Source organism: Galeopterus variegatus, unplaced genomic scaffold (genome assembly GCF_000696425.1).
Source record: "Galeopterus variegatus unplaced genomic scaffold, G_variegatus-3.0.2 Scaffold258, whole genome shotgun sequence".
NCBI classification, from domain to species: Eukaryota; Metazoa; Chordata; class Mammalia; order Dermoptera; family Cynocephalidae; genus Galeopterus; species Galeopterus variegatus.
Genome location: NW_007726369.1, coordinates 367,956 through 394,512, shown reverse-complemented (window position 1 = coordinate 394,512; position 26,557 = coordinate 367,956). Strand labels below are relative to the sequence as shown.

Below are 26,557 nucleotides of genomic sequence, written 5' to 3'. Positions count from 1 at the left end.
GACACTCGCCGCAGACTCAGCGTTTTCTAACATGGTTTAATTCCCACACTCACCCAGCCAGGTGGGTGTTACTATTATCACCACTGGATGAATGAGCAAACTGACGCATGGGCATGTAAATAATTCGCTCGATATCACACAGCACTAGACGCTGAGCAGGTACTGGTGATGCGCTTCCCTGACACGGATTGCTCCAGATCCCTGCCTGAAGGGGACCTTCAGCTGAGTCATCTTTGCACCATAGCAGAGATGCTGAACATCTCATCTGCATCACAGAGATCAATGGTGCCCCACAGACACCGCCACAGGCCTTGGCCCCCCTCAGACTTTGGCCACAGCTGTGGTGGGCAGCTCCATGTGTGCTTAGGCTTAGTCTGTGCTGACAACTTCCCGCCTCAGATGTCCTCCTCTTTCTACCCAAGCTTCTGTACACTTTGGGAGCCCCTCCTCCCCACTCCCACTACACACCTTACCCCAAAGTCCGGGAGGGTCAACCCCTCCCACAGGTGCCTTCAACCAGAGGGGCGGCAGCTGGCAAGCGTGTGCCTCCGGCCTGCAGGTGGACAAGGCTGTTGGCCTCCTGTATGCTGCATGGCACATCGAGCCTGCTGTCTGCCCAGCTGCCTCAGCATCCCCAGCCTGTGCAGACTGTGCCTCTGTCCCCAGTCCCCTCTCCAGCCCACTGCTTCTTCCTGACACCACTCCACAAAAACTCACCCGCACCGAAGCCACTGACTCAGGCTGTTTTCCCAGGGACCTTCCAGATAGCCAAGGACTCAAAAAGCAAGTCCTTACATTTCCCTTTTCACCTAAGGGTTACTGGTAACCTCTGAAGTGAGTTATTAAAGATTGTGAAAATTTGTAAACTAAAATTAGAGCAGTTCCAGAGTTTACTGAGAACTCTAATGCAGCTTTCTAGCGAGAAGGCCAGCCACCAAGCCACGTGCAAGGTCCCTACTGTGCACAGCCACTGGCAGGTAACTGGAAGTCCCACCATCCTCAGGCATGATACTTTGCAATCAAGATATTCTCTAGGTGGCCTTGAGTCAGTCACATGTCTTCTTCTGTCTTTTAAACCCTGAAGGACTATAAAGTACCATTAGTTTCGGTGACAGATGAAAGACAGCCACAAACCCCTCGACACTCCTACATCAAGAGGTGAGTCTATTTCTGCTCCTTTTGGATCTGTGCTGACCTGTGACTACTGTAACCAAGAGGACAGTGGAAGTGACGCCCTGCTGGCTGCAGGCCCGGACTTTAGGAGGACGGGCAGCCTCTCTTTGGCTCCTGGAACCCTGAGCCGTCATGCAGACCTGTGCTAGAGGGGAACACAAGAGCCGCATCCAGGCCATCCTCGTCAAGAGGCCAGGCATGTGAGCGAAGTTGTCTCAGGCACCCCAGGCCAGACCAGCCCTTGTTGAGTGCTGCTGTGACTCCAGCCAGTACTGCATGAGGCAGAACCCCCAACTAAGCTCCGCCTGAATTTCTAACCCAGAAAATTGTGGAATGAGATAACAGGCACCCCAGGCCAGACCAGCCCTTGTTGAGTGCTGCTGTGACTCCAGCCAGTACTGCATGAAGCAGAACCCCCAACTAAGCTCCGCCTGAATTTCTAACCCAGAAAATTGTGGAATGAGATAACAAAATGGTTGTTGTTTTAAGCCACTGCACTTTGGGGCAGTTTGTCACACAGCAGTAGATGCTCGGAACAGTCTTGCTTCACCATTATTGGTTTAGTTTACAGTGCATAGTGATGTACATTTGCATCAGCGAATTTGGGGCAATAATTTTCTAAGAATTACCTTAAGAGAGAGATATACATGAATTTCAGTTCAAATGAGTCATCCACACCCTCTTGCTGAAGGAATGTATAACTCATCCCCCAAAACAGCTCCTACAGCAACCTTTGTTGGTCATGTGCTGCCTGTGAATCTGTGCTATTCATATAACTTGCAGCGTAAGTGTAATCCAAGTTCTAGGCTATTTTTAAATTTATGGATTATTGTTTCATAATGTAAAGTTGCATTTATAGGCTCATTATTTTCACATACAAATTTAATCACAAGCATCCATCAGTACGGAAGGTGCACAGCGTAGAGGTTAGGAGCGTGGTCTCCAGGCCCAGCTGCGCGTGTTTGAATGCTAACCCCTCAGTTTTACTCCGCAGAGCTGTGAAGGTTAAATCAGTTGATGTGCACAGAGCTTAGAACCACAATAAGACCAAGTAGGCGCGCTGCAACTTGCTTAGTTTATCCTCTTCTGTGTCACATCATCACCTAGTTCTTTAGGAGCAGCGTAGCAGGGGCAACGAGATGTTTGCCACATAGTGTTTAGCACAGACTTAGCTCACGGCTGGCCTTCAGACACCCTTGAACAATTTGTTCAGGCTCAGACCATTCCAGAGCACCAAAGACATGGTGGTTTGGGCCCAGAGAACAAACGCATCATACCCACCTGCCCCCGATTCCTTCTGCCCCAGCCACCCTGCTGGCCTCCATGGGCAGGTGATCCAGCGAGGTGCTCAGCAGGCTTCCCACGGCATTCTGCAGCCTGGGTGCAAACAACGCCTCTTCGGAGCACGACAATCTCTGAATCCAAGTTAGAAAGTTGGAATGGGCCTTGTGTGCAGGACCCAAATTGGCCATTTGCACAAACGTATTGTGATCTGAATTTGGAGAGAAAAAGATAAACATACACACACACAAGAATGACGCTGGTTCCATTGCTCTTGGAGCAGGAACACATTTCCAGCCCCAGACTCTCCTCTCCCTGTTCTTCCTCTGCTATTTCACCTCTTGTGGAGCTCTTGTGATTAGCCCTGGGAATGAAAGTCCTCCTAATTAGCACTTGCTAATGAAAGGAGCTTCAGAAACATAAGAAGGCAGAGACCAGATGCTCTCTCTCTCCTGGAACTGATAGCACCGGGAGCCAAGGAGGCTGCTGGGATGGGCACTAACCCAAGAGCATTCATGGGAATGTCAGGCTCCATCAGTGCATCCCATAAAGTCAGTTGCCACCAGCCCAGTCTGCTTCCACACCTACAAACCTGTCCTTGCAAACGTTCTTGTGACAAATAGGCCTTCAAGTCACGGGCCTCCAACATTAGGCTCTGCCCTGTGGAATACTCTTTCATCTCTACATAGTGTAGTTTGCCCTGGTAATAGCATGTAATGTAAGACCTGTTTCCTGAAGTATGAATTCATATCACGTCGCTGAGCCCCAGCTTTGATGCTTCCCTTTGTCCTTCAGGCAGAGAGGTTTAATAAACGACTCTGATGAAGCCCTGAGCTTGAGGCGACGGACCGGCATGGCTCCCGCTTCACTATTCGTATTGTTCACAGAGAACTGGGATTTCATAAATAGATATCTTAAGTTAATGAGGCTTTACAAAAAGCCAAGTTAGCATTTTGAAAAGGGAAAACGACGATGATATTCTGACCATCTGCTCGTTGCTAAAATCAAGAAGGAAAGAATGGGTGTGCACGTGGTGCTGGTGCAGCTCCAGTTTTCTCTGTGTGTGTGTGTGGTGCACGTGTGTCTGTGGTGTGTGTGTGGTGTGTGATATGTATGTGTGCATAGTGCAGTGTGTGTGTGGTGTGTAGTGTGTGTGGTGCACGTGTGTGGTATATGTGTGAAGTGTATGTGGGGGGGGTGTGTGTGGTGCGTATGTGGGCATAGTGCAGTGTGCGTGTGGTGCACGTGTGTGGTATATGTGTGAAGTGTATGTGGGGGGGGTGTGTGTGGTGCGTATGTGGGCATAGTGCAGTGTGCGTGTGGTGCACGTGTGTGGTATATGTGTGAAGTGTATGTGGGGGGGGTGTGTGTGGTGCGTATGTGGGCATAGTGCAGTGTGCGTGTGGTGCACGTGTGTGGTATATGTGTGAAGTGTATGTGGGGGGGGTGTGTGTGGTGCGTATGTGGGCATAGTGCAGTGTGCGTGTGGTGCACGTGTGTGGTATATGTGTGAAGTGTATGTGGGGGGGGTGTGTGTGGTGCGTATGTGGGCATAGTGCAGTGTGCGTGTGGTGCACGTGTGTGGTATATGTGTGAAGTGTATGTGGGGGGGGTGTGTGTGGTGCGTATGTGGGCATAGTGCAGTGTGCGTGTGGTGCACGTGTGTGGTATATGTGTGAAGTGTATGTGGGGGGGGTGTGTGTGGTGCGTATGTGGGCATAGTGCAGTGTGCGTGTGGTGCACGTGTGTGGTATATGTGTGAAGTGTATGTGGGGGGGGTGTGTGTGGTGCGTATGTGGGCATAGTGCAGTGTGCGTGTGGTGCACGTGTGTGGTATATGTGTGAAGTGTATGTGGGGGGGGTGTGTGTGGTGCGTATGTGGGCATAGTGCAGTGTGCGTGTGGTGCACGTGTGTGGTATATGTGTGAAGTGTATGTGGGGGGGGTGTGTGTGGTGCGTATGTGGGCATAGTGCAGTGTGCGTGTGGTGCACGTGTGTGGTATATGTGTGAAGTGTATGTGGGGGGGGTGTGTGTGGTGCGTATGTGGGCATAGTGCAGTGTGCGTGTGGTGCACGTGTGTGGTATATGTGTGAAGTGTATGTGGGGGGGGTGTGTGTGGTGCGTATGTGGGCATAGTGCAGTGTGCGTGTGGTGCACGTGTGTGGTATATGTGTGAAGTGTATGTGGGGGGGGTGTGTGTGGTGCGTATGTGTGCATAGTGCAGTGTGCGTGTGGTGCACGTGTGTGGTATATGTGTGAAGTGTATGTGGGGGGGGTGTGTGTGGTGCGTATGTGTGCATAGTGCAGTGTGTGTGTGGTGTGTGTGGTGCATGTGTGTGGTATATGTGTGAGGTGTATGTGGTGTGTGTGTTTGTGTGTGTGTAGTGTGATGTGTGGTATGTGTAGTGGGTATGTGTTGTGGTGTGTGTGTGGTGCGTGTGTTTGTGTTTGTAGATGGCATCATATGTGCACATCTAGAGCATGACGAAGTCCCCCCACTTTGAGGGCATATGTGGGCACTTATTTCCTCAAACCCCTCTTTTTCTTACAGTGGTGTCTGGCTCATTGCCAGCACCGTGCCCACTGAAAAAACAAGCCTTTAAAAATATTTTTTGAGAATTGTCTGCATGCATGAGGCATTATGGTACTGTCGCTCACACATAGTGGGCAAGGAAGAATGGAGGAGTGTAAGCATTTGAATAGGGACCTGCAGCTTCTGACAAATCACACAGGATCTCACTCCAGAGCTTGGACCTGTTCAGAAGCACAGCAACAGTAACATCAACGACAACATCCAGCCCTTGCTGAATGCTTCAGATACGCCAGGCAAAGTGGGACACACATGATCTGCAGTGTCTCGTTTATCCTCACAAGAACCCTATGCAGTAGATATTATACCCCTTTTACAGATGAGGAAACTTGAGGCTAAGAGGGAGTTGACACTTTGTTCGCATTCCCAAGACTAGTTAGTGGAATAGCACGACTCACACTCAAGTGTGCTGGCTCCACAGTTCACACTGGAAAATGAGGTGCCGAGAACACAAAGACAAAATCAGCAGCTCAGGAGATTCATCTGAGGCATGCCCAGCCCTCTGAGCAGCAGAGCTGAAGGGACAGTGACCTTAGATGGCATATAGCATCATTAATAGCCATGGGGGGTGTTCTGGGCATAGACAGTGGAGGCAGGGTCTCAGCTCAGAGAGGTTTAGCAGGTTTGAAGCAAGACTGTACAGAGATTGGGGTTACAAAGAGGAGGTGACCCTTCGGGGAAGAGGGCTCACAGAAGGTAGCAGAGGAGTGAGAACTCCAAAGGCCTGGTTCTAGGCGGGGCTCTGTCCCCAGCAGGAAGCTGGACAGCATCAGGGAACAAAGGAGGAATCTCAGCGAACAGGACAGGGGCCACATGATGAGGTCAGGAGACGAGACCGCAGGTGTCATGCACTCAGCATCATGGACACAGCAGGGCTAGTGGGGCCATGGCGAGTGCTGGTGTCATTATTGGGCCTCGGCTTCACAGGTTTGATTAGGCAGACAAACAGCAGAGGGAGGATTTGCAGGTAGGCAGGAGAGCCAAGAGTTGACAATCTTTCAGAAATGGAAGGAAGGGTTGCCAAGAATGTCCCAAAGCCACTGGTGGCCAAGGAGAGTGGACAGTTCTGCTCCCTGGCCATGGGTGATTCACAGCATAAGTGGCACCAGGACAGTAGCTGACAAATGTCTGAGTCCATCTGGACCTAGCCAGGATATCGGGGCTGACGGTTGGACAAGTCAGTTACCGTGTTTCATGGGCACAGCAGAGCCAGGGGCCGTTAGGAAAAAGAATGTGGGCAGCCGACTACATATATGCAGGATCTTTCTTGCAGCCACAGGATCGTGGCAGGGCCAAGAGCATCCCTGCAGCCCCACAGGACACCCAGAAAGAGCTGAGAAAAGGCCCCTGGGCCCCGCTCTGCCGTGCTGACAGATCCTGCACAATTTAGTCTGAAATTGTGCACTTGTAAAAACTCGATGATTTTTCTTTCTCCCCAGGGAACCAACTAGCCCTATAAATTAATATGCTTATTGAGACATTTCACAGAAGAATGACTAAGAAACATTTGGAAAATGTTCAACTTCTCAACAAAGAAATGCAAAATAAAGCAAGAGTGAGAAATCATTTTGACCTATCAAATGAACAAAGATATAAACGTGATGACATCTATTCCAGAAAGGATGCAGCAAAACAGGTGGGACGGTCCTGGGCACAGTCAGGGCACTCAGGAAAACAGCAAGAGACTTAAACATGCTCTGGTACTTGTACCCAGTAATCACACTTCTGAGACATAGCTTAAAGAAATGACACAAGATACAAGAAAATATTTCTTTCAATGATATGTATTGCAATATTTATAATATTGGAAAAAGAAAAGCAAACTAAATATCAAAAGAGAGTAATGATTAAGTAAATGATTATATTCCCACACAAATCATTAATTCATTCATTCAAAAAACATGTGTTAAACAGTTCTCATTTGACACACTTCTGTTCCCTGCTGCAGCTGTAAAGGCATTGGGATACTGTTCCTGCCCTCAAGGAACCCCCAGTCAACCGGAGGCAGACATGGCCACAAATAAAAATGGCAGAATATTACAGGTGAGAAGACAGAGGAACCTGTCTTCTCATCTGTAATATAAAGAGAAAAACAGGGAGGGGTCAATTCTACCTGAGAAGGAGTCACCCGGGGACAGTCAATTAGGAGGAGGTTGTCCTTAAACTTATTTGTGGAGAATCGGACTTATCTTGGTGGCCTGAGCCTGGAGGAGGTTGGGAACAACACTACAGGCAGAGGACACACTGAGCACAAAGGCCTCGCGATCTGAGCTGTCCTGGTGTGTTCAGCAGCCAGCAAGCTGCCACGCATATAGCTGCAGAGCACTGGGGAGGAGTCGGGGCAAGAGATAAATGAAGGCTGGAGCCAGAGCGGAAGAATCTGATGTGCTATCCTAAGAAGTTTGGGTTTGATCCTGCAGACAGCAAAGAGCCATTGACAAGTTCTCAGTATGGACGAACATGACAGCATTGATCCTTTTGAAAGATCACTCTGAAGAGAGAAAGATGGTTACAGGGGACAGGAGTCATAGCAGGAAACCCATTTGAGAGCATTTGGTGACAGGTAGGGTCCAGATCCTCTTGGTTTCCTGCAGGGTGGGTGGGTGGTCCCATTTGAACAAAGCAAAGATCATGGCAGAGGGAGTCGAGTGGAAGGAAGAGGTCAAGTGCAGGTGAGCTGAGTTTGAGGACTGCATGGGGGCCATCAGGTGGGGATGGTCAGCTCTCAGCTACATGCGGTCATTGAAAATGGTGTCTGCATAGAGAGTTTCTAATATGAAGAATTTTCTTAAAAGAAAAGGAAAAATTGTCTAAACTAATCTTTAAAATGCAAATAAATATTAGATTTCTGAAAACTCCTAAGACAGTAGAATTTGAATTCATTTGAGAAAATAGTATACTATAAGCAAAATAGGCCTGGAAGGACTAATTTCACAAGTGAGCTCATGGAGTCTTTATAAATATTTTACGGTCATGGAAATCAGGCAATAAAAACAATATTGATGGTGTTTCACACACTGCATCTCAGCAACAGAAGGTAAGTCAGACATAATTAATTTACATTTATCATCTCCAGCTCCCTAGAAATATCCTGGAACCACCACCCTGTGGATTCAATGAAATGTTTACATGTTAATTTGGTTGTGCTACAAATAATATGCAACCTTGCTACTTTCATTTTCTGTGTTCGGTTCTGCATCCGAAAGTTCGGCGATTTTGTTTCCCAGTTGATCCCAACTCCTGAGCCAGCTCCCAGGATCCAGTGACACAGATCCCAGGTGAATTGTCGGGCCCTGAACAAAACCCCCATGGGTAGGACCCGCCATTACTGCTCTCACACCAAGCGCTAAAAGTTGGACATTGAGCTGGAAACATTATGCACACTGTCCCATGGGAGCACAGCACAAACCTACAAGATACCCATGTGTTCAAATGAGAACCCTAAGGCTCAGAGAGGGAAAGGGAGCTGGCCAAAGCCACACAGTTAATAAGTCATGCTCCCCTGAGTCTAGTGGACTCCACAGGCCACATTCCAAGCCAGTGCTTCTCAAACTTTTAGGCACATCCAAATCTCCTGAGTACTTTTTAAAATGCAGGTTCTGATTCAGTAGGTCTGGGGTGGAGCCTGAGATTCCGCATCCTTAACAAGCTCCCATGTGATGCGCGTGCTACAGGTCCGGGACCACGCTCTGAATATGAAGGGTGTAAACCTCCATTATTCTGCTCCCTTTTACAACTGAAGAAGAAATAATGCTTAGAGATCAACAGCAACTGTGATAAAAACCAGCACTCAAAGCCAAGCCTCTCCAGCCCCAAAGTCCATGCTCTGGCCAGTCATGAAAGGCCATCGTGTCGGAGGTGACGTCAGCTGACCCTGGGTCCTGAGGGCCACAGGTTCAAGGCTCAGCCTCACCACCAAGCAGCTAGCACATTGTTTAACTTCTCTAAGCCTCAGTTTGCTCCTCCCAGTAATGCTGGTGACTGCCTCATGGGGCTGCTTGACAATTGCAGTTTGACAGTATATCATGAGCATTAATGAGATGATCCATGTAAGCGCCAGCCAATTCATGCAGGGAAAAGTAGTAAAAACTGCAGTAAAGAGCTCCATGGCACTTTCTAAATGCTCAACACATACTAGTCTTACGTGATCCATGGCCACATTTGAACCAATAGCCTCTTACTTAATTAAATCAATAGCACATGTTCATGTTGAAGGTTTAATAAATGCCGAAAAATATAAAGAAGAGAAAACAATCATGCCTGCATGCCTAACTCACAAAGGTAATAACACATAATATTTTCGTGCAGTTCATTTCCATATTCTTTCTTTTGTAACACATTAACATTGTCCAAATTATTATCATGTGTCTATACCTGTGCTATCCAAATACGGTAGGCACGTGTGGCCATTGAAGTTTAAATATAAATTAACGGATATTAAATACAATTAAAGATTTAATTCCTCAGTTGTTCTTGCCACCTTCCTATGCTCACTGTGTGTGTGTCATCAGCAACTTCTTGCTGAAACGGTGCAGATGTTTCTACCAGAGGAGAAAGTCGCGTCAGACAGGGCTAGGCACGCCCTGATAACCTGCTTTTCCTCGCTTTGCATCGGTCATGGACAGTTTCACGTGTCATCATTCTCCAAAAACGTCTAAAGTATCCAGATGTGCTGTGATTATTTAACTAGTCTTCTATTTTTGGATACTTGGGTTGCTTACAAATGCTCAGTTATGAATGATGCTAGTGAACATCCTTGGACATGCATTTTTGTGTACTTCTGTATTTATTACCTTAGGATAAGTATATATCTACAAAGAGAATTAAGGGGCCAAAGGACATGGACTTTTTTAAGGCTATTGATATATACCCCCAGTTGCTCTCTGGAAAGATTGTATCAATATACCCTCCCAGTGTTATTTATTTTAGTGCTTGCCAATCTGAGAAAAAAAAAAAAACTATATTTCCTTTTTGGTGTATTTCTGTTGTTATTGGAGAGATTTAAGACTTTTAAAAGGCTTCCAAGTCAACTATATCTACTTATACAAACTATTGTATGAAATAAAGTTGCCAAAGTTTATGTTGAGAATACAGCATCTACTCACCAGTTAAAACTTGGGGAGACTGCCCAGAGCCCATGTGCACATTAAACCCATGCTGGGCAGAGCAGAGGCCCAGTAAATATTTACAGGTCTTGGCTGAATCCGTGACAAACGTGTGCTTTTTCCCAGTGATGCTGCTTGTGATGGTGAACTTTTTTCGCTGGAAGAAGCAAACACAGACTTTAAAACATTAGTCACCCTTACCCCTCCACTGAAGCACAATGGCACAGAGGGTAACAGCACGCTCAGACCCCTAGTTCATCCAGCAGACACCCAGCAGTGCGCAGCAGAGGTTGTCTGACTGTGGCCCAATATTTTTTCTCAGATTAAAGAAAACCCCTCTTTTTATTTTTTTTCCTTCATTTATAAATCAAATGTTTACAGGGCAGTTTCTATTTGCCAAAGAGTGTGCTCGGTAAAAAGAATATGAAATTAGTCAAGTGCACACTTGGCCCTCTGCAAGGAGAGAGCATAATCATCAGTGCACATTGTAAAAAAGCCATCAAGTACTGCTCCTGTTTTTATAGTTCAAACTCCAAGAAGCTATAGACACAATCTCAGCAGGGCTATAGAAAAGATCAAAGCATTCGTCTGTATCCTAGTATCTCTCGCTATCATGTGCCGAGTTCTGTCCTAAGCGCTTTCTCACTATTAACTCGTTCATCTTCACAGCTACAGAATGAGGGAGGTTCTCACATTATTCTTATTCTACAGATGGAAACAGAGCCGAGACTTCATAATGCAGCAGGAATTGAGGTCACACTACCAAGAAATGTTTCCCTACATTATAGCTTCAAGGCCCACACATGAAGTGATAAGATTTGTACAGCTCACTGGGTTAAATTGGCAAGGATTATCTAATATGGAGCTTCGTGGAAAAAATCATAACTTTTGGCAGTATATAATTCTGATAAGAGCAATAAAATACAAAGTAATAGGGGTAACATTATTAAATATGAATTTATATATAACGTCCAAGTAAAATCTTTATTCTAGATGTTCTACACATTTTAATAAAAACTTTGAGCTTGCTCCTATAAAGGTCACTTTATTAAAACAGGCTTTACGCTTGAAAGGGCTCCCTGAAGCTCCTGATCTTGAAGGCTGATCTCTTTTAATTCCTGATAGTTGCTATTTCTGAGAAACTCCATTCACACAAGACAGATAACAACAAACAGATAACTATTTACTGCTTTTTCTCTGAGAAACTTATTTCTATCGTTAGCCTAATCTTAGATAATTTGACCACTCTAAATATTCTTTATTTTTATTGACAAATGTACTCTTTTTTTTTTTTTTTGTCCTTTTTGAGACCGGCCGCACCGCGCTCAGCCAGTGAGCGCTGTGAGCGCACCGGTCATCCCTATATAGGATCCGAACCCGCGGCGGGAGCGCTGCTGCACTCCCAGCACCGCACTCTCCCAAGTGCGCCACGGGCTCGGCCCGAAAAATGTACTCTTGAGCTTTGTGCTAATGTAAATAAGTTCTGAATCCAACTGAATTATACTATATCTAGTATTTCTTTAAGTAATGTGTTTTTCTCAAGCATTCATAGATGCTGCTCTACTAGTAGTAATAATTCTTTCTTAGTAGTCAATTGTTCATTTTATCCACATTTTTCCAAAGTGGAATATTTGCTTAGAATCCATACACTTTGTGAGTACACACTGATATACTTTCATACAGTGCTGATTATTAGGCCTCATGGGTAGCTTAACATCAGCACAGCCAGGTGAAGCAACTTTCTCCCCCTGCCCTTTCCCTTTTCTGCTCTGGGAACCGAGCAGTGAAATTCTTCTCCTGGGAAGGGTGATCATCAAATGAACATCTTGTGGGCTGCGGTGGTCAGCTTTGAGCTGGGGCACTTTGCACTGATATAGTAACGACACTAATTAGAAGCCTATGCCCTAACTGACCGGGTGTTAGCAGACAACAAGGGTCGTGTCACCTCGCATATCACTGATTTAGAAATGGCCCATTACTCTGCCAGAACCCTCAAAGGCTTATAAACCCTTGGTTTCCTTTGTTCAGGGGAACTGATCTGGCTCAGTTTCCCCTCCACGTCACTGGAAAAAAGCTTTTTGGCTGAAATAGCACCTGGCTCAGGTCTCTCTCTCTCTCCCTTTTCTCCATCTCGCCAAACCTAACACTGACAATTTTATATTAAGTTCTTTCAGATATTAAAAAATTTTAGACAAATAAGTCACTTTTTAAAATCTAGTAACTATTCTTTACTAATCTAAAAAGGGAGAATCATCCACACACACACACGTTTCTCTCCGCTTAGAAACTCTGAACAAAACTCTCCTTTAGAGGCCAGTGCTCTAAGATATTAAACAATACAGAGGTGAATACTGATCCTATTTCTCAGGGCTGAAAACAGTCTTGAAGGTAGTGGTGTGAATTTTGTCTCCATTTATCACCACACTGATAACATCATTTAACGGGAAATTCATATCTGCCGGCAAACTTTCACAGAAGCGAGCTGCTCTGTGGATGAGATGGGGCACAGCTCCAGTCTCAGGGTTTTCAGCACGCGACCACCTTTCTTTACACCCTGTGCTGCAGTACAAACATACTAGGTACTTCTGTGACTCCTGTTTGTTTCAAAGCATCAGTTTGTTTCCAATATTTCATCCCCAGGAGTCTTATTGTTGTGGCTATTTGTTCCCCTGCTTGTTTGTTTGTTTGTTTTGACACATCTGCAGAACAATCGTTTCTTCCAGGCAGGGGCAGATTTGCAATGAAGCTAATGAAGCTGAGGCTCCATGACCCTCCCTTGGGCAGGCCCTTTCCCTGAGTGGGGCCCGGGCAATGCAATCACATGTTCTTATAAAAGGTGCAGAGTGAGACGCTTTCACCACAATCAGTCAAGACCACTGACTCTTCTTTCCACCCCAACTTCCCCTCCTTCCCACGTCCCCTCACACCACCTGGTACTGGGTGCTGTGGGACTGGAGCAGTAGCCAGTCTGCAGGAAATTTTTGCAACTGTCAGAAATGAAAAACTGTAATTTAGTTCTCAAAAACGCCTAATCATGGGCCGGCCCAGTGGCGCACTGGAGAGTGCGCCGCTTGGGAGCACAGTGGCACTCCCGCCAAGGGTTCGGATCCCATGTGGAGACCGGTTCCCGCTCACTGGCTGAGCATGGTGCAGGCGCAACACCGAGGGTTGCGATCCCGTTACCAGTCAGTAAAAAAAAAAAGACAAAAAAAAAAACAAAAACAAAAAAAAACGCCTAATCAAGTGAGGTTCTGTCCTAGCAGGGATACACTCTACAATTGTATATGTTACATTATCAATACAACATTCGATTGCTTTATGGGTTTTTTGGTGCAAATCACACAGAATATAATTTATTAGATTTCTTGCATTTGTAGCACAAACACCTGTAACAGCACTACAAAGAGCAAATGTCTCTGCTCAAATTTGCATGTTTTATTCATCCTATCAATAATAAAAACAAATTTCAATCAACCATGCTAGAAGACTAAACTATATTTCTATTCTCTCTAGAGGAAATGATATTACAAAAATGCCAACATATGGGAAAATAATCAAAAATTTGAAAGGAAAAAGTAGTACAGACTTTGTCAGGGAGTTAATAAAAATATTTTTTTCTGGTTTTTGTGATATTTGCAGTATTTGTTCAGCTTTTTAAAATTCATAAGTTGTTGCGATTTCTTTTCTCATTCTAAATAAATATTCCCTGTCATACCATGGCTTATATTTGTAACTTCATATTCTTTGTCTTAAAGAGGGCCCTACATGGCCTGTATCTTCTCCTGCTTCCATGCATTTCTCTTCAGAGATTTTTAACTAGTGCTGAAAACCAAAAACAGTTACTAGCATGGGTATGTACACTGTTCTAGAAGGAGCACTTTTTTTGATTGAATGATCAAACCATGCATAGATGCCATCTATGAATCATATGCTTTGAAAATGGCATCTTTTTTTCTTTTGCTACTTCTGTGCAGGCTGGCAAGATGAATAAACTCGAAGCCATCTAAAATTAGCCAAAATTGGTTTTATTTCTCTATCTCAAGTTATTTCAAAGTTATCTTGCAGGATGTAAGCTGAACATGTGCAGAGAGAGGACCATGCCCTCCAGATGTCCTCAGCCAGAGCAAAAACATGAAAATCCTCCACTAAGGGATGAGATCCAGAATTGACCAATCAGCTCTTGATTTATCATCCAATCCAGAATTGACCAATCAGTCTTGCCTCATTAACATATGTGACCTGACTGGAACTGTTGGATTCACTATTGCCCCATCGTATGGCCAGATTCACAGTTAACCAATCAGGGATACCAAGTACTCCTTAAAAGCCCACGCAGCCCCTGAACTGGGGAGACAAATTTGAGAGCCTTGCCTCCTGTCTCCCCACCAGTCCACCTGGCAAAGTAAAGCCTTTGCTTTTCTCAAAACAGTGCCATGGTACTGGCTTCTGCATGCATCAAGCAGCCAGCCCTTGCTCGGTAACTGTGATTATTTGCAGTATTTTTGTGTCAGCTAATTAATAAGCAAAATTGAAATCAGCTTCCTGAGCTAATTCCTGTATTGCTCATAGAGTTCCCTATTTTGTGCTTGCAGAAGCATAAATGGTTCAACTCATTTTCTATGTAAGATGCTTGGTTTGTGGTGAGCAGCTGGTGACATTACTTCTTGTGATGACTTTTCCATAAAAATAGGCCATTCATGCCAAGGAAGAGGATGATCATCAGGGGATGGAAATCATAATTAAATAGTATTTTTTAAGCTACTAAGTTTGTCTTGCAAACCTGATGATTTCCCAACTTTAATCAAGAAAGTATTCCTGGTAGTGAGGAAAATAAGTATCTGTAAAAATTAAACCAATTTATACATAAGGGTCTTACTTAAGGGAAATGTTGAACTTTATGTCTTCAAAAAATTCCATTTATCAAGTTATGTGCATTTTTATGAATGTTTTAAAACAAATTACATTGAAAATGTTGAACAATTAAACATGCAGTAAAAAAATAATGCGATAGTATTGAATTAATTAGATAATTAGAATTCTTCAAATAATCTTTTCAATGAATGAAAGTAATTTGGATAGTTAAAATTCTGAAAAATTTACAAATATAAATATTGTCGACATTTAAACTTGATCAAAAATATTTGGGAAAAAGTCAGTTTCCTGATGCCTCGATTAAATTATGCTCAATTGTTATTTAATTTTAGATGTAAAGTTTTTTCCCTAAAGACTAACAGTAATTTATTATGAAACTCTATCAAGAATCACACGTTGGCAATGTGTTAACTTCAAAAGCCAAGATGGAAAAAACAAAAGAAACATTCAGAAAATGAATAAAAGCAATTATGTTCTACTTAGGAAACTCTTACATCAAATAATGATAATAAAAATAGTGATCTAGTTGGTAGAGAAATTTTAATACCATAACAGAACATTAAATAGAAAGAAAAACTAAATTTTTCATGGGCCAGAAGATGAAGTACTTCATGTTTCGTAATGACTCATCACTGAATTAATATGAATACTGATCAGATGACCCAACCCCTGGGGCATTCAGAAACCCTCAGCTATCAGGATACCACTGCCTGATTGTTACGTGATCGTAACTAAATTCAGGAAGGATAAATATTCATGCAAATAGTGTTCAAATATGATTTCAAATGTTGTATGTTGAATGGGGATTTTCTGATTTTAAAAAAAGGTTTTTAAGAGCTTGGTGCTGACACCACCAAGCCCAAGGGACCAGGAGCCAGAAAAAAAAAAAAAGGCACACTATGTGCAAAGGAAAAATTAAAACAAGGAAAATGTTTCAAAACCTCGCAGACTCCTCCTAACCTGTCCTATGCTCCCCTCCCCCATCTCTCACCTCCAACCTTTCTATCAACACTGATGGTTTCCCCAAACTAAGAGAACTTTACCCAGAGGGAAAGCGTAGCCCTTTAGGCTGATGGTTGCTCATAGTGGTAAGGAGGGTCCAGGTGATGGAGGGTAGGAAGAAACGCCTCCTGGGGACCTCCCAAAATCCCCCGGTAGACTTCTTACAAATATCCTGCAATGCATCACAATGCAGGTTTACTGACAGGCTGTGAGCATATTTAGTCAAGAAAAATTCACGCAGCCCATTCCTCCTTTAAAGGGCAACAGATCAAAGGAAAACTGAAGCACGAGTCATTTATCAACTAAGCTACACTCACGTAAGTTGAAATCTTGCCCGTTTCACTCCACTGAAACCGTAAAGTTGCAATTCTGCTGCTGCTTTTTACTTCGTATACTATGACACCCTTGGCACAGATCCCCAAGGCCATCTCCCCTTCTGGTCTCTTCTTCTCTGGGAAAACCCGGTGAATCAGCACACCGTATTCCGGGAGCTGCTGAGTGACCTGGAGCAAGAAAAAGACCGATTAAGAAGAGACAGGCACACTGTTTAAAATAACGGGCCTCAAAAGAAAAAAAAAAGGAACAAAAAAAAGTAAAAAATAAAATAAAATAATGGGCCTCAAACCATTCCAAGAAAAATAGTTAATAAATGTTCTGGAAAAAAAAAAATGAGAACTACCCCCACTTCTTTCTTTTCCCAGTCAGTCATCACACTGTCTTTGATTTTTCTCAACAAAGATGGGAAGGGAACTGACTTCACATAACCATCTCCAGCCCAACCACCATAAACTCCAAACCAGTTTGGGCCAGATGGGGGAGTTTGTGCACTGGCCCCGGCTCAGCCTGCAGCTTCACCTTCTGATCACACAGGCCAATCCCCTTTCATTTTAATCTTTAAATCTGTGCCCCCACGAGAACATGGGACACGTGTAACATACATGACATCACAATGCATGCATGTGCTTGTCCCCACTCAAATATGCATGGAAATAACCCAGCCATTGTTAAATATGTATAAGCTCTTGTAGCTAGACCTTTCAAAGCTGTGACCCCCAACTACCCCGGGAACATGGTTTGGATAAGAGACCACCTCACTCCTGGCTTGCGCAACCCAATAAACTCCTTTCTGTTAGAGGGTCGCATCGCTGTCTTTGTGTTTCCATTAATATACACAATAGATAAGGACCCTGCGGGTGCTCACCCATGAGAACAAAAAGACTAGGTTTGACAAGTAAGTTTAGGTAACACTGACCTCATCAGATTTCCTTACTACAGAATTCCTCTGCACCTCTGATAGGATGGCATTTTTCTACTTCCTTAACCCCAAAAATCCTTTTCTTGTGGGGTACCTAAAACAACACCTGGAACACAGTTATTATGAAAATGATACAGTAGAATAATAATACTCTGGACAGGGGTTTAGAATTCAGAGTCTTCTGGGACATCTCAAGGTAAGAGATTCCTTTTCCTGATTCCTTTTCCCTGTGATGTATCCATCATAGCCTACTGCAGCATTATCTACCTGGTCCAACCCCTTCACGTTACAGATGGAAAAACTGAGTCTCAGGCACAGAAAGCGAACTTCAGACTCCTGGCATCACTGTTAAAGAAGATGAGCCGTGAACACCCTGCAGAGAAAACGGTCAATCACTTTGGCATTTCTCAGTATGTGGCAATGCCTCAGTTGGGGTCCCCATAGCCTAAGGTCTCTCCTCTGTTTGCCAGGTTAGGTCATTTTGCCAGAGGCACAGGTCAGTCAGAGCTGGGGACTGCATCAGGCCAGCCAAGTTCTTAAGAGGCCAAAATATAAACCTAACGCAAATGTTTTTACATCAGAATGGTAGTCATGACTCTGTCCTGTGCTCTCCCATCTTCCTCTTCACTGGCAAGGCTCCAATCCTCATCAGGAGGTTGATGCACATGAGCCCAGAGCAGGGACATCTCGCTCCAGGCCTCTGACCCCCCCTCCTGGTGTCCCACCTTACCCTACGCTATCCTGATGTATATACTTTGGTTTTCATCTACAACTCCTGGCTCTCAGCTCCTGTAAGCCTTGTTATGTCCTAGTGACTAGAGCAATAAGAACATCTTTTGTTAAAGTGTTTGGCCTTATGTCCTTGGTTCCTGAAGTAGCTCCTGAGTAATAAGGTGAGAGACAGTCTTTAGTTATTTACTACAAGCCTTTTCAAACACACCCGAGCTTATGTTAATGAGACAATTTATGGGAAGCCCCTAGATACCACAGGATGGGGGGCTGCTTGCCAGGGGAAACAGCCATGTGCTCAGAGGGTTGGAACTTTCAACCCCACCCCCCAAACTCCAGGGAAAGAAGAGGAACTGAAGGCTAAGTTGATCACCATTGGCCACTGATTTAATCAGTCATGCCAATTTAATGAAGCCTCCATAAAATCCCGAAAGGACTGAATTTGGGGGGCTTTCAGATAGCAAACCCAAGGTGGCTTATATATTCACGTGCCAGGAGGGTGGCGCACCCCAACTCCACGGGGACAGATGCTCCAGCAGAGAGCACCATGTTCAGTCCAATCTGTCTCACCCCAGGCAGCGTCACAAACATAGGGACAAATTATGGCTTCTGAGAGCACCTCTCAAGCTCCTTGCCTTGCCGACCTCTCTCCTTCTGTTGATAAATAATTTCTGCAAACAGGTTATCCTTCCTGCAGGTCCCACACCTCTTTACATAGTCTTGATTAAGCTTCTGGACCATGAGTGTCCTTCTTTAAACTTTGGAGAGACCCAAAACATGACTGGTCACAGTCATTGTCATCATTATCATCATCATCCAAACAGTATCTATTGAGCACTGGTGCTGAAATAATACCGTGTGGCCAGATTGGGCATGTGATTAAAGTATGACAAACTCAGCCCCCCCTGAAGAACTAGGTGAATTTTTTTTTAGAATTTGATGTGTTATTTCTAAAACAAATTTTAAGCATTAAAGTTGTCTTTGTAAAAATAAAGATGCCTTTGCTAGACTTGCTTGCACTTTTTTAATTGCTTAGTATTTAAGTATATTTTTATTTTATTTTTAATTATGCGGAGAGGGTACTTGGAGCCTTTTTAACTGATAAAGCAATTTCATTATTACTCAGTCTTCAAAACAGTTATAAGAGATAGTTGTAACTATCTCTTTTCAGTGGAGAAAATGGAGGCACAGGGGGTTGTTAATCTGTCAAAGTTTCCACTTTGGAGTCTGGAATGGAAATATGGAAATATGATTCTGTTTGCTCCCGAGTCTTCACTCCTAACCACTGAAATACAGTGTATCTATATAGACTGGAAATATAGGTGAATATACTTAATGTCGCCAAGGGCATCTTCAGTCTGTAAAAAAAAAAAAATCATAATAATGTCTGTCTCTGGGCCGGCCCGGTGGCGCACTGGATAAGTGCGCCGCTTGGGAAGCGCGGCGGCGCTCCCGCCCGAGGGTTTGGATCCCACATACAGACCAGTTCCCGCTCACTGGCTGAGCGAGGCACGGGAGCAACACCGAGGGTTGCAATCCCATTGCCGGTCCCCAGTCCGGTACGGGGGCAACACTGAGGGTTGCAATCCGTTGCCGGACACGGAAAAAGACAAAAAAAATAATAATAATAATAATGTCTGTCTCTGTTCCCCGTCTAGTACGGAGTCTTCTACGGTGCCTCTCCCTACTCATTCTGTGTTGCGATGGTTTTCCTCTCAGGGGGTCATTTCATCTCCATGTGCCTAGGCCTGTGTTACTATGGTCCTCTGTCCTCCCCATAACAGGCAGCAACATTGAGACATGGACCAGGTTCTCCTGGCTACCAGCCCATACAGAACCCTTGCTGTACTGGAAACAGTTGGGGACAAGTGGATTGTTCTTTCCAGATATTCATCAAGAGATTCATGATAATTCATATTCTTTGACCTTATTGTTCCACTCGCAGGAATCTTTCTTACCATTGGAAAATATACTGAATAATCAAGACAAACCTTTCTCATACGCTGTTCAGTGCTGACTTGTGGGGGTGGGTTGGGGATTTTCTAAAAACAGTACTGCCTCAGAATGGATCAGCTGCCTTTACAAAGGATATTTATAAAGCATTTGTGATAATCAGGGGAATGCATTTGTTATAATGCTAAGTGGGGAAAACTACAGCATACAACTAGTACGATTTCAACAGAAGAAAAAAATGTCCTAATAGCATATCACAACCCCTAGATGTGTGGGAAAATGGTTCCACGGTTAAGGAGGTTTGGAAAACACGGAGTTAATCTTAAACAGGTGTTCTGGGATTAATATGCTGTGCAGTTGTGAATCTTCCAGACCCAGTGCGGCATCACCCAAACGGGACTCCTGCCAAGTCTGCTTCTTGTGGGAGACAATGAACTAGCAGAATTAGTTACCAGTCACCTGGAGGCCAACAAGCGACCACCTGATGATGGTTTCCTTTGGTTTTTGTTTTTGTTTTTAATGAACAAGAAGAGCCACAAGGAGCTATAATTAAATAATCCAGCGTCTACAAAGTAATTGGGCTCTGTGATGGGCTCTGAGGATCCAGAGCCTTCTGGGCATTTACAGCCTAGTAGGGGGGACAAGAAATGTCCAGAAACGACTGTCATGTAAGGTGTGTTAGCAATATAGGTCAACAATGTTTAAAACGTTTATTACCTTCAACTCTGTAATTCCACTCATGAGATTCTATCCCTAAGGAGTTAAGCAGAAATACAGCTAACGACATATGCAGGAAAAATTCTAATCTTAGTATTGTTTAAAGTAGTCACATATTAGAAACTCTTTATATGTCGAACTGTAGAGCAATGACGGAAAAAATTAGGCTACAATATGTGTTGATTCAAAATAAATTTTCAAAATTTTAGATATGTGAGATGATATGAATACATAAAAGTGCACATATAATATAAACCCAATTTTAAATATATATGCATGTATGCATATAAGACTTTGAATGCACAAGACAAAGAGAGAACGATGCATATAGCACAGGGCAACCGGGCTATCTCCAGGGGGCAGAATTATGAGGAAATGTTTACTTTTATAATCAGAGAGGGAAAAGGACTTTGACAAACTCTCACCCTATCGAGAAGGGTCCCTGTGCTCTGGGGTTGACAAAGCTCTCTCTGGTTCTTTTCTGTGTACCATGGGCAGCCGGTACATGGCATTAGCAACCCCAGCCAGCCCATCGTGGGGAACTGCGAAAGCTGGAGTGTTCCTTGATACTGAAAAAGATTGCATGAAAATGAAATCAAATCGATTCAGCGCTTTCAGTTTCCTGCATTTCTGCTTCTGAGATGGTGGCTTCCTTTACAATCATGTCTCGTTGTTTAAACGGGAGGGAGGGACACAGCTAGGGCTTGGGGAAAAGCCTGCAGGCAGCATCCACTCTGCAGGAGCCGTCCACAGGGCTGAGTCCGGGGCCTCTGGGCTCAGTTCTGTGGCCACTCATCATCAAGTGGCTTTGAATTCCCCTCTTGTCCCTTGTCAGGGGAATGCTACATCCTCTTGATGAGGAACACAAGTGAATGCTGGACTAGGGAATGCAGCAAGCATGTTTCTGTCTGGGCTTGTCAAATGAAACGCGTGCAGGCTCAGCCCACACTAGGTGCTGGGGTAGTTCTGCTAAATGACCAGCCAAAAAGAAAAGGCCACACCCCACCTCAGCAGTTCAGCTTTCAAGTGTCCGTCTCTATTAGAGGCAAGGAAACACGAACAGAATATTTCTATCCATCTTGGGAGACTTGTATACAGAGAAATGTACAGATCTCTGAGCTTCCTTTTAAAGCTGCTCCCCAAATCTAAAGGCCCAGCCATGCATCCTGTCCTGGGGGAACCAGGGGGCCACCTCCCACTCACCTCCCAGCGGCATCAGCACAGACAGAGCAGCCACTCCCTCCCTGGCCCCACCAGCTCGCCACAGAGTAGCTGGCGTTGTTCCTTTCTCACTGAGCACTTGTCCCAGTGTTGCATGCCTCTGGCCACACGCAGTCCTCACCACGAGCACTGAGACTCCCTGGGGGCAGGGAGCATGTGCTTTATGTCTTCTGGCCCACAACGAGCGGAGGTTGTGGAGTGAGCAAAGGCTATTCACCATCGAGTATGCCCATGAACACAGGGGGATTGAAATGCCACTGTTTGTGCAAGAGAGAGTGGACTAGAGCCGCACCCTGTGCACAACCACACCGACTGCCGTGCTGAGGACAGTTGCTCTGGAGGCTACAAACCTGAGGTCTCCCAGTGGCTTTGCTTCAGCTCATACTCCTGTTTTGTACTTTAGTTGTCCTATGTGTCATCTGTGATAAATGTGGTTGCCTGCTCACAGAAAAGTAACTAGAATGCTGCTCTATGGTTCAAGAGAGGCCCTACTGCACCCACCCCAGCCTGCTAAATTCTACCTGTTTGGGGTCAGTTCCAATGCCACCTGCTTCCAGAAGCCTCTCCTTGTCCCTCTGAGTGATGGGGGCTTCCTTCTTCCTAGGGTATAAGACCCTGGCCTGTACCTCCCTGTGGGTCTGAGCACACCTGACCCCCCTGAGAGGAGATTGCTGACTGCACTGTGTGAACACCAACACCCCTCTCAAGCTCTGGAAGGCCTTACCCTCAAGAATTCCAGCTCAGCATCCTCTCCAAAGCATGTAGAACTGAGCCGGTGCATCTCTGAGACTTCGAGTTGGACACGGAGAGCAGTCATTCTCTCAATCAGACTTGCTGGGACGTAATCTTCAACCCGAAAATACGCCTTACTCTCTACCTGCTGGAAATGAGATGCAGAGGAAAAGCGGCATCACCAGGACACCTTCTGTGGGACTCTGAGCAGAACAGAAATGTGTGTGTAGTCACATTCCTTTATGGTCCAGGGCAAGGGTGCTCTCTTTATTTTTTTTTCAATTGAAACATTACACATACTTGTGGGGTACAGAGTGACTATCAATACTTGTCTACAATGTGTGATGATCAAATCAGGATAATTAGCATATTCGTCATTACAAAGCATAATCATTCTTTGTGTCTATTAACCAATTTCTCTCTAACCTCCCTCCCCCTTTCCCACCTCTACTAACCACAGTTCTGATGAACTGAAAGTTCATTCTCCTCCTGAAAGTTCGTTGTATTATTGTGATTGCTGCTTCCTTCTTTCCCTCTTTCTTTCTTTCTCTTAGCTACTACTTATGAATGGGGACATGTGGTATTTCTCTTTCTATGACTGACTCATTTCATTTAACATAATTTTCTCCAAGTTTATCCATGTTGCTGCAAATGGCAGAATTTCATTCTTTTTTATGGCAGAGTAGTATTCCATTGTGTAGATGTACCACAATTTCCTTATTCCGTCATCTTGTCAATGGACATTTATGTTGGTTCCAACTCTTGGCTATTGTAAATAGAGCAGCCATAAACATGGGAGTGCAGGTAATCCTTTGACATGATGATTTCCATTCCTTTGGATACATACCCAGCAGTGGGATTGCTGGATCACATGGCAGTTCTATCAGTGGTTGTTTGAAGAACCTCCATACTGTTTTCCACAATGGCTGCACTAATTTACAGTCCCACCTATAGTGCAGGAGGGTTCCCCTTTCTTCACATCCTCAGTAGCATTTGTTTTTCTCTGTCTTTTTGATATTAGACAGTCTAACTGGGGCGAGATGGTATCTCAACGTGGTTCTGATTTGTGTTTCCCTGATGATTAGTGATGTTCAGCTTTTTTTCATGTACCTGTTGGCCATTTGTACATCTTCCTTTGAGAAATGTCTATTTAGCTCCTTTGCCTATTTTTTAATCGAGTTTCTTTACTGTTAAATGGTTTGAGTTCCTTGTATATTTTGGATATTAATCCCTTTTTGGATGCATAGTTTGTGAATATATACTTTGTGAGTTGTCTTTTTGTTCTGTTAACTGTTTCTTTTGCTGTGCAGAAACTTTTTAGTTTGATATAATACCATTTGTTTATTTTTTCTTTTGTTGCCTGTGCTTTTGGGGTCTTTTTCATAAAATCCAAGATGCTTCTCTGAGGTGCCTCCTGGCACATAGAAGGGGGGCTGAACCCCATGACAAGGTTAGAAGAGAGAGAAGAAGGGAGCCACTCATTTTCTAGCCCCTTCTGTCTGCCTGGGGGTCCCCAGAACACACTGGGCTCTTTGATCCTCACAGTAATACTCTGAGGATGGCATTGTGATTACCATTGCCAAGATGAACAGGAGCGAAGTCATTCAACAGAGGGAAGTCATTCAACAAGGCCAAGGTCACACCACTTGTAAGTGACAAAAACAGGATGTGTTCACCCAAAGCCCTCACTCATTCCATCATGCCACACTACTTCCCAAAAGGCACAGCAAAACCCTGGCCCTAAAACCTTTCTTTTTATTCATTTAGCATTTCTGTCCACATGTGCTCCTGGGATGTGGTCTCCTATTACGAGGGAGGTCTTAGCTGTGATGCCATCTGCGTACAGAAGGTGTTCAAGAAGTAGCCCCCTGAATAAGAGAAGACCCAACACCCCCACCTCACCTCACCCCAGGCCTGAGGCTGCAGCCCCCCAGGAGAGGCTGGAAGATGGGCATCACATGCTGCCTGATAGTGGGTTCCCCAAACACAGACTCCAGGGCAGACGGAGTATGCAGAAGGTCATGGAGGGATGACCTTGGATCCACTGTAAAGAATGAGAAAGGCAGGACTGTGCAGAGGGAGAAGCTGGGCCTGCCTTTGCATTCTGGAATCAACCTATCCAGTTTCAGGCTGCCCCTGCCAGCCTAATGTCAGACAAGTCATTTCCTTTCAGCTGAGAGCAACCACGAGCAGGCAGCTGGGAGCTGGGACAATCTGGCCTTCTCAGGGCTGGGTATCTAAAGGGAACAAGGGGATCAACCCGACAAGGGGATCTAAAGGGAACAGCACAGTGTCTACTACCTGCCACAATCCTGGTGTGGCACAGGCCTGTCCCCATGTGGCCATGGACAGAGAATACTCCATCTTGGTGCTGACCCAGGCTGGTTTCTGAGCTCAGCTCAGAGGCACAAAGGGAAAGAAATTGCTTAGTGATCTAGCGCATAAAATAAATCATTTAGAATGCTATTAAATGGCCACAATTCAGAACACTGATAACAGCAAATGCTGGCAAGGATGTGGAGCAACAGGAGCTGTCGTTCATCACTGGTGGAAATGCAAAACGGTACAGCCACTTTGGAAGAGACTTTGTCGGATTCTTACAAAACTAAAAACATGCTAACTATACAACACAGCAATCACGCTCCTGGGTATTTACCCAAATGAATTGAAAACTTACGTCTGCCCAAAAACCTACGCAAAGATGTTCATCATAGGAGGTTTATCCATAGTTTCCAAAATTTGGAAGAAGCCAAGATGTGCTTCAGTAGGTGAACGGATAAATCAACTGTGGTACATGCAGACATTGGAATATTACTCCGTGCTAAAAGGAAAGGGCTACAAGCCATGCAAAGACATGGAGGAACCTTAAATGCATATTGTTAACTGAAAGAGGCCAGTCCGAAAAGGCTACTTACTGCATGATTCCAACTATATGACATCCTGGAAAAGGCAAAACTACGGAGACAATAAAAAGACCAGGGGTTGCCAGGGGTCAGTGGGAGGGAGGGATGAACAGGTACAGCACAGATTTTTAGGGCAGGGAAACTACTCTGTATGATACTATAAAGGTGGATACATGTCTCTATACGTTTGTCAAAACCCATAGAATGTCTAACACAGAGAGTGAACCCTAATGTCAGCTATGGACTCTGGATAATAACGATGTGTCAGTGTAGGTTCACCAGTTCTAGCAAATGTCCATTCTGGTGCAGGACGTTTATATTATAGCACATGGCTATGCTCATGTAGGGGCAGGAGGTATGTGGGAAACCTCTGTACTTTACACTCAATTTTGCTGTGAACCTAAAACTGCTCTAAAAAAAATAAAGTCTATTAAAACACATTTTTAAAAAAATCATTTAGGAACTTTGATCCAGTATCTCATTGCTAAGAATATAACCAAGAGAAGAAGTCAACATGGAAATAAAAGAGCTCTGGGGACAAGTTCATGTATTTCTAAGTCATTTATAAAAGAGAAAGATCAGAAGCAATTTGAATGACAATAGCAGTTGTCACTCACATGGCGCTACTTGGTCAATGCCCAACAGTCAGAACGGGTAAGTGAAGGAAGACCCGGCCCTGCGCAGGTGTAACACGCAGCCACTCCAAATGATCAGCAGGAAGTCACAGGAGGACACGTACCAGTAAGTGAGAAAGCAGGATACAAGTCCAAAGTGGCAATGTTTACAACAGTGTAAAAATCCCCACACGTGGTCAAAGCTAGAAGCGAATGCACGCAGAGGAAAGTCATTCTACTGCCACTAAGTAGATTTATTTTGATACTAAATTGTCTTTGTCTCCCTTTTTTAAATGTAAATGTAGTCACGTCACTTCCCTGCTTAAAATTCTTCAGGGGTTCCCAATCTTTCACAACAGTAATTTTCAAATTATTTTTTCTTCAGCACCAGAACCATTTATCAAACAAA

At 44.5% G+C, this 26,557-nt stretch overlaps 1 protein-coding gene across 2 annotated transcripts in view; it reads right to left on the bottom strand.

Annotated features, from left to right (window-relative positions):
• Window positions 1–26,557, bottom strand: part of FRMPD2 (FERM and PDZ domain containing 2) — a 124,041-nt gene that overhangs the window by 34,821 nt on the left and 62,663 nt on the right. The window contains exons 13-16 of one of the 2 annotated variants that reach the window (XM_008566636.1): window positions 22,624–22,779; window positions 16,342–16,527; window positions 10,151–10,307; window positions 2,455–2,665 (exon numbers count right to left, since the gene is read on the bottom strand). In XM_008566636.1, coding sequence (XP_008564858.1) covers window positions 2,455–2,665; window positions 10,151–10,307; window positions 16,342–16,527; window positions 22,624–22,779 — 710 coding nt within the window. The remainder of the gene's footprint in view (window positions 1–2,454; window positions 2,666–10,150; window positions 10,308–16,341; window positions 16,528–22,623; window positions 22,780–26,557) is intronic. The other variant, XM_008566637.1, reaches the window with a different exon arrangement.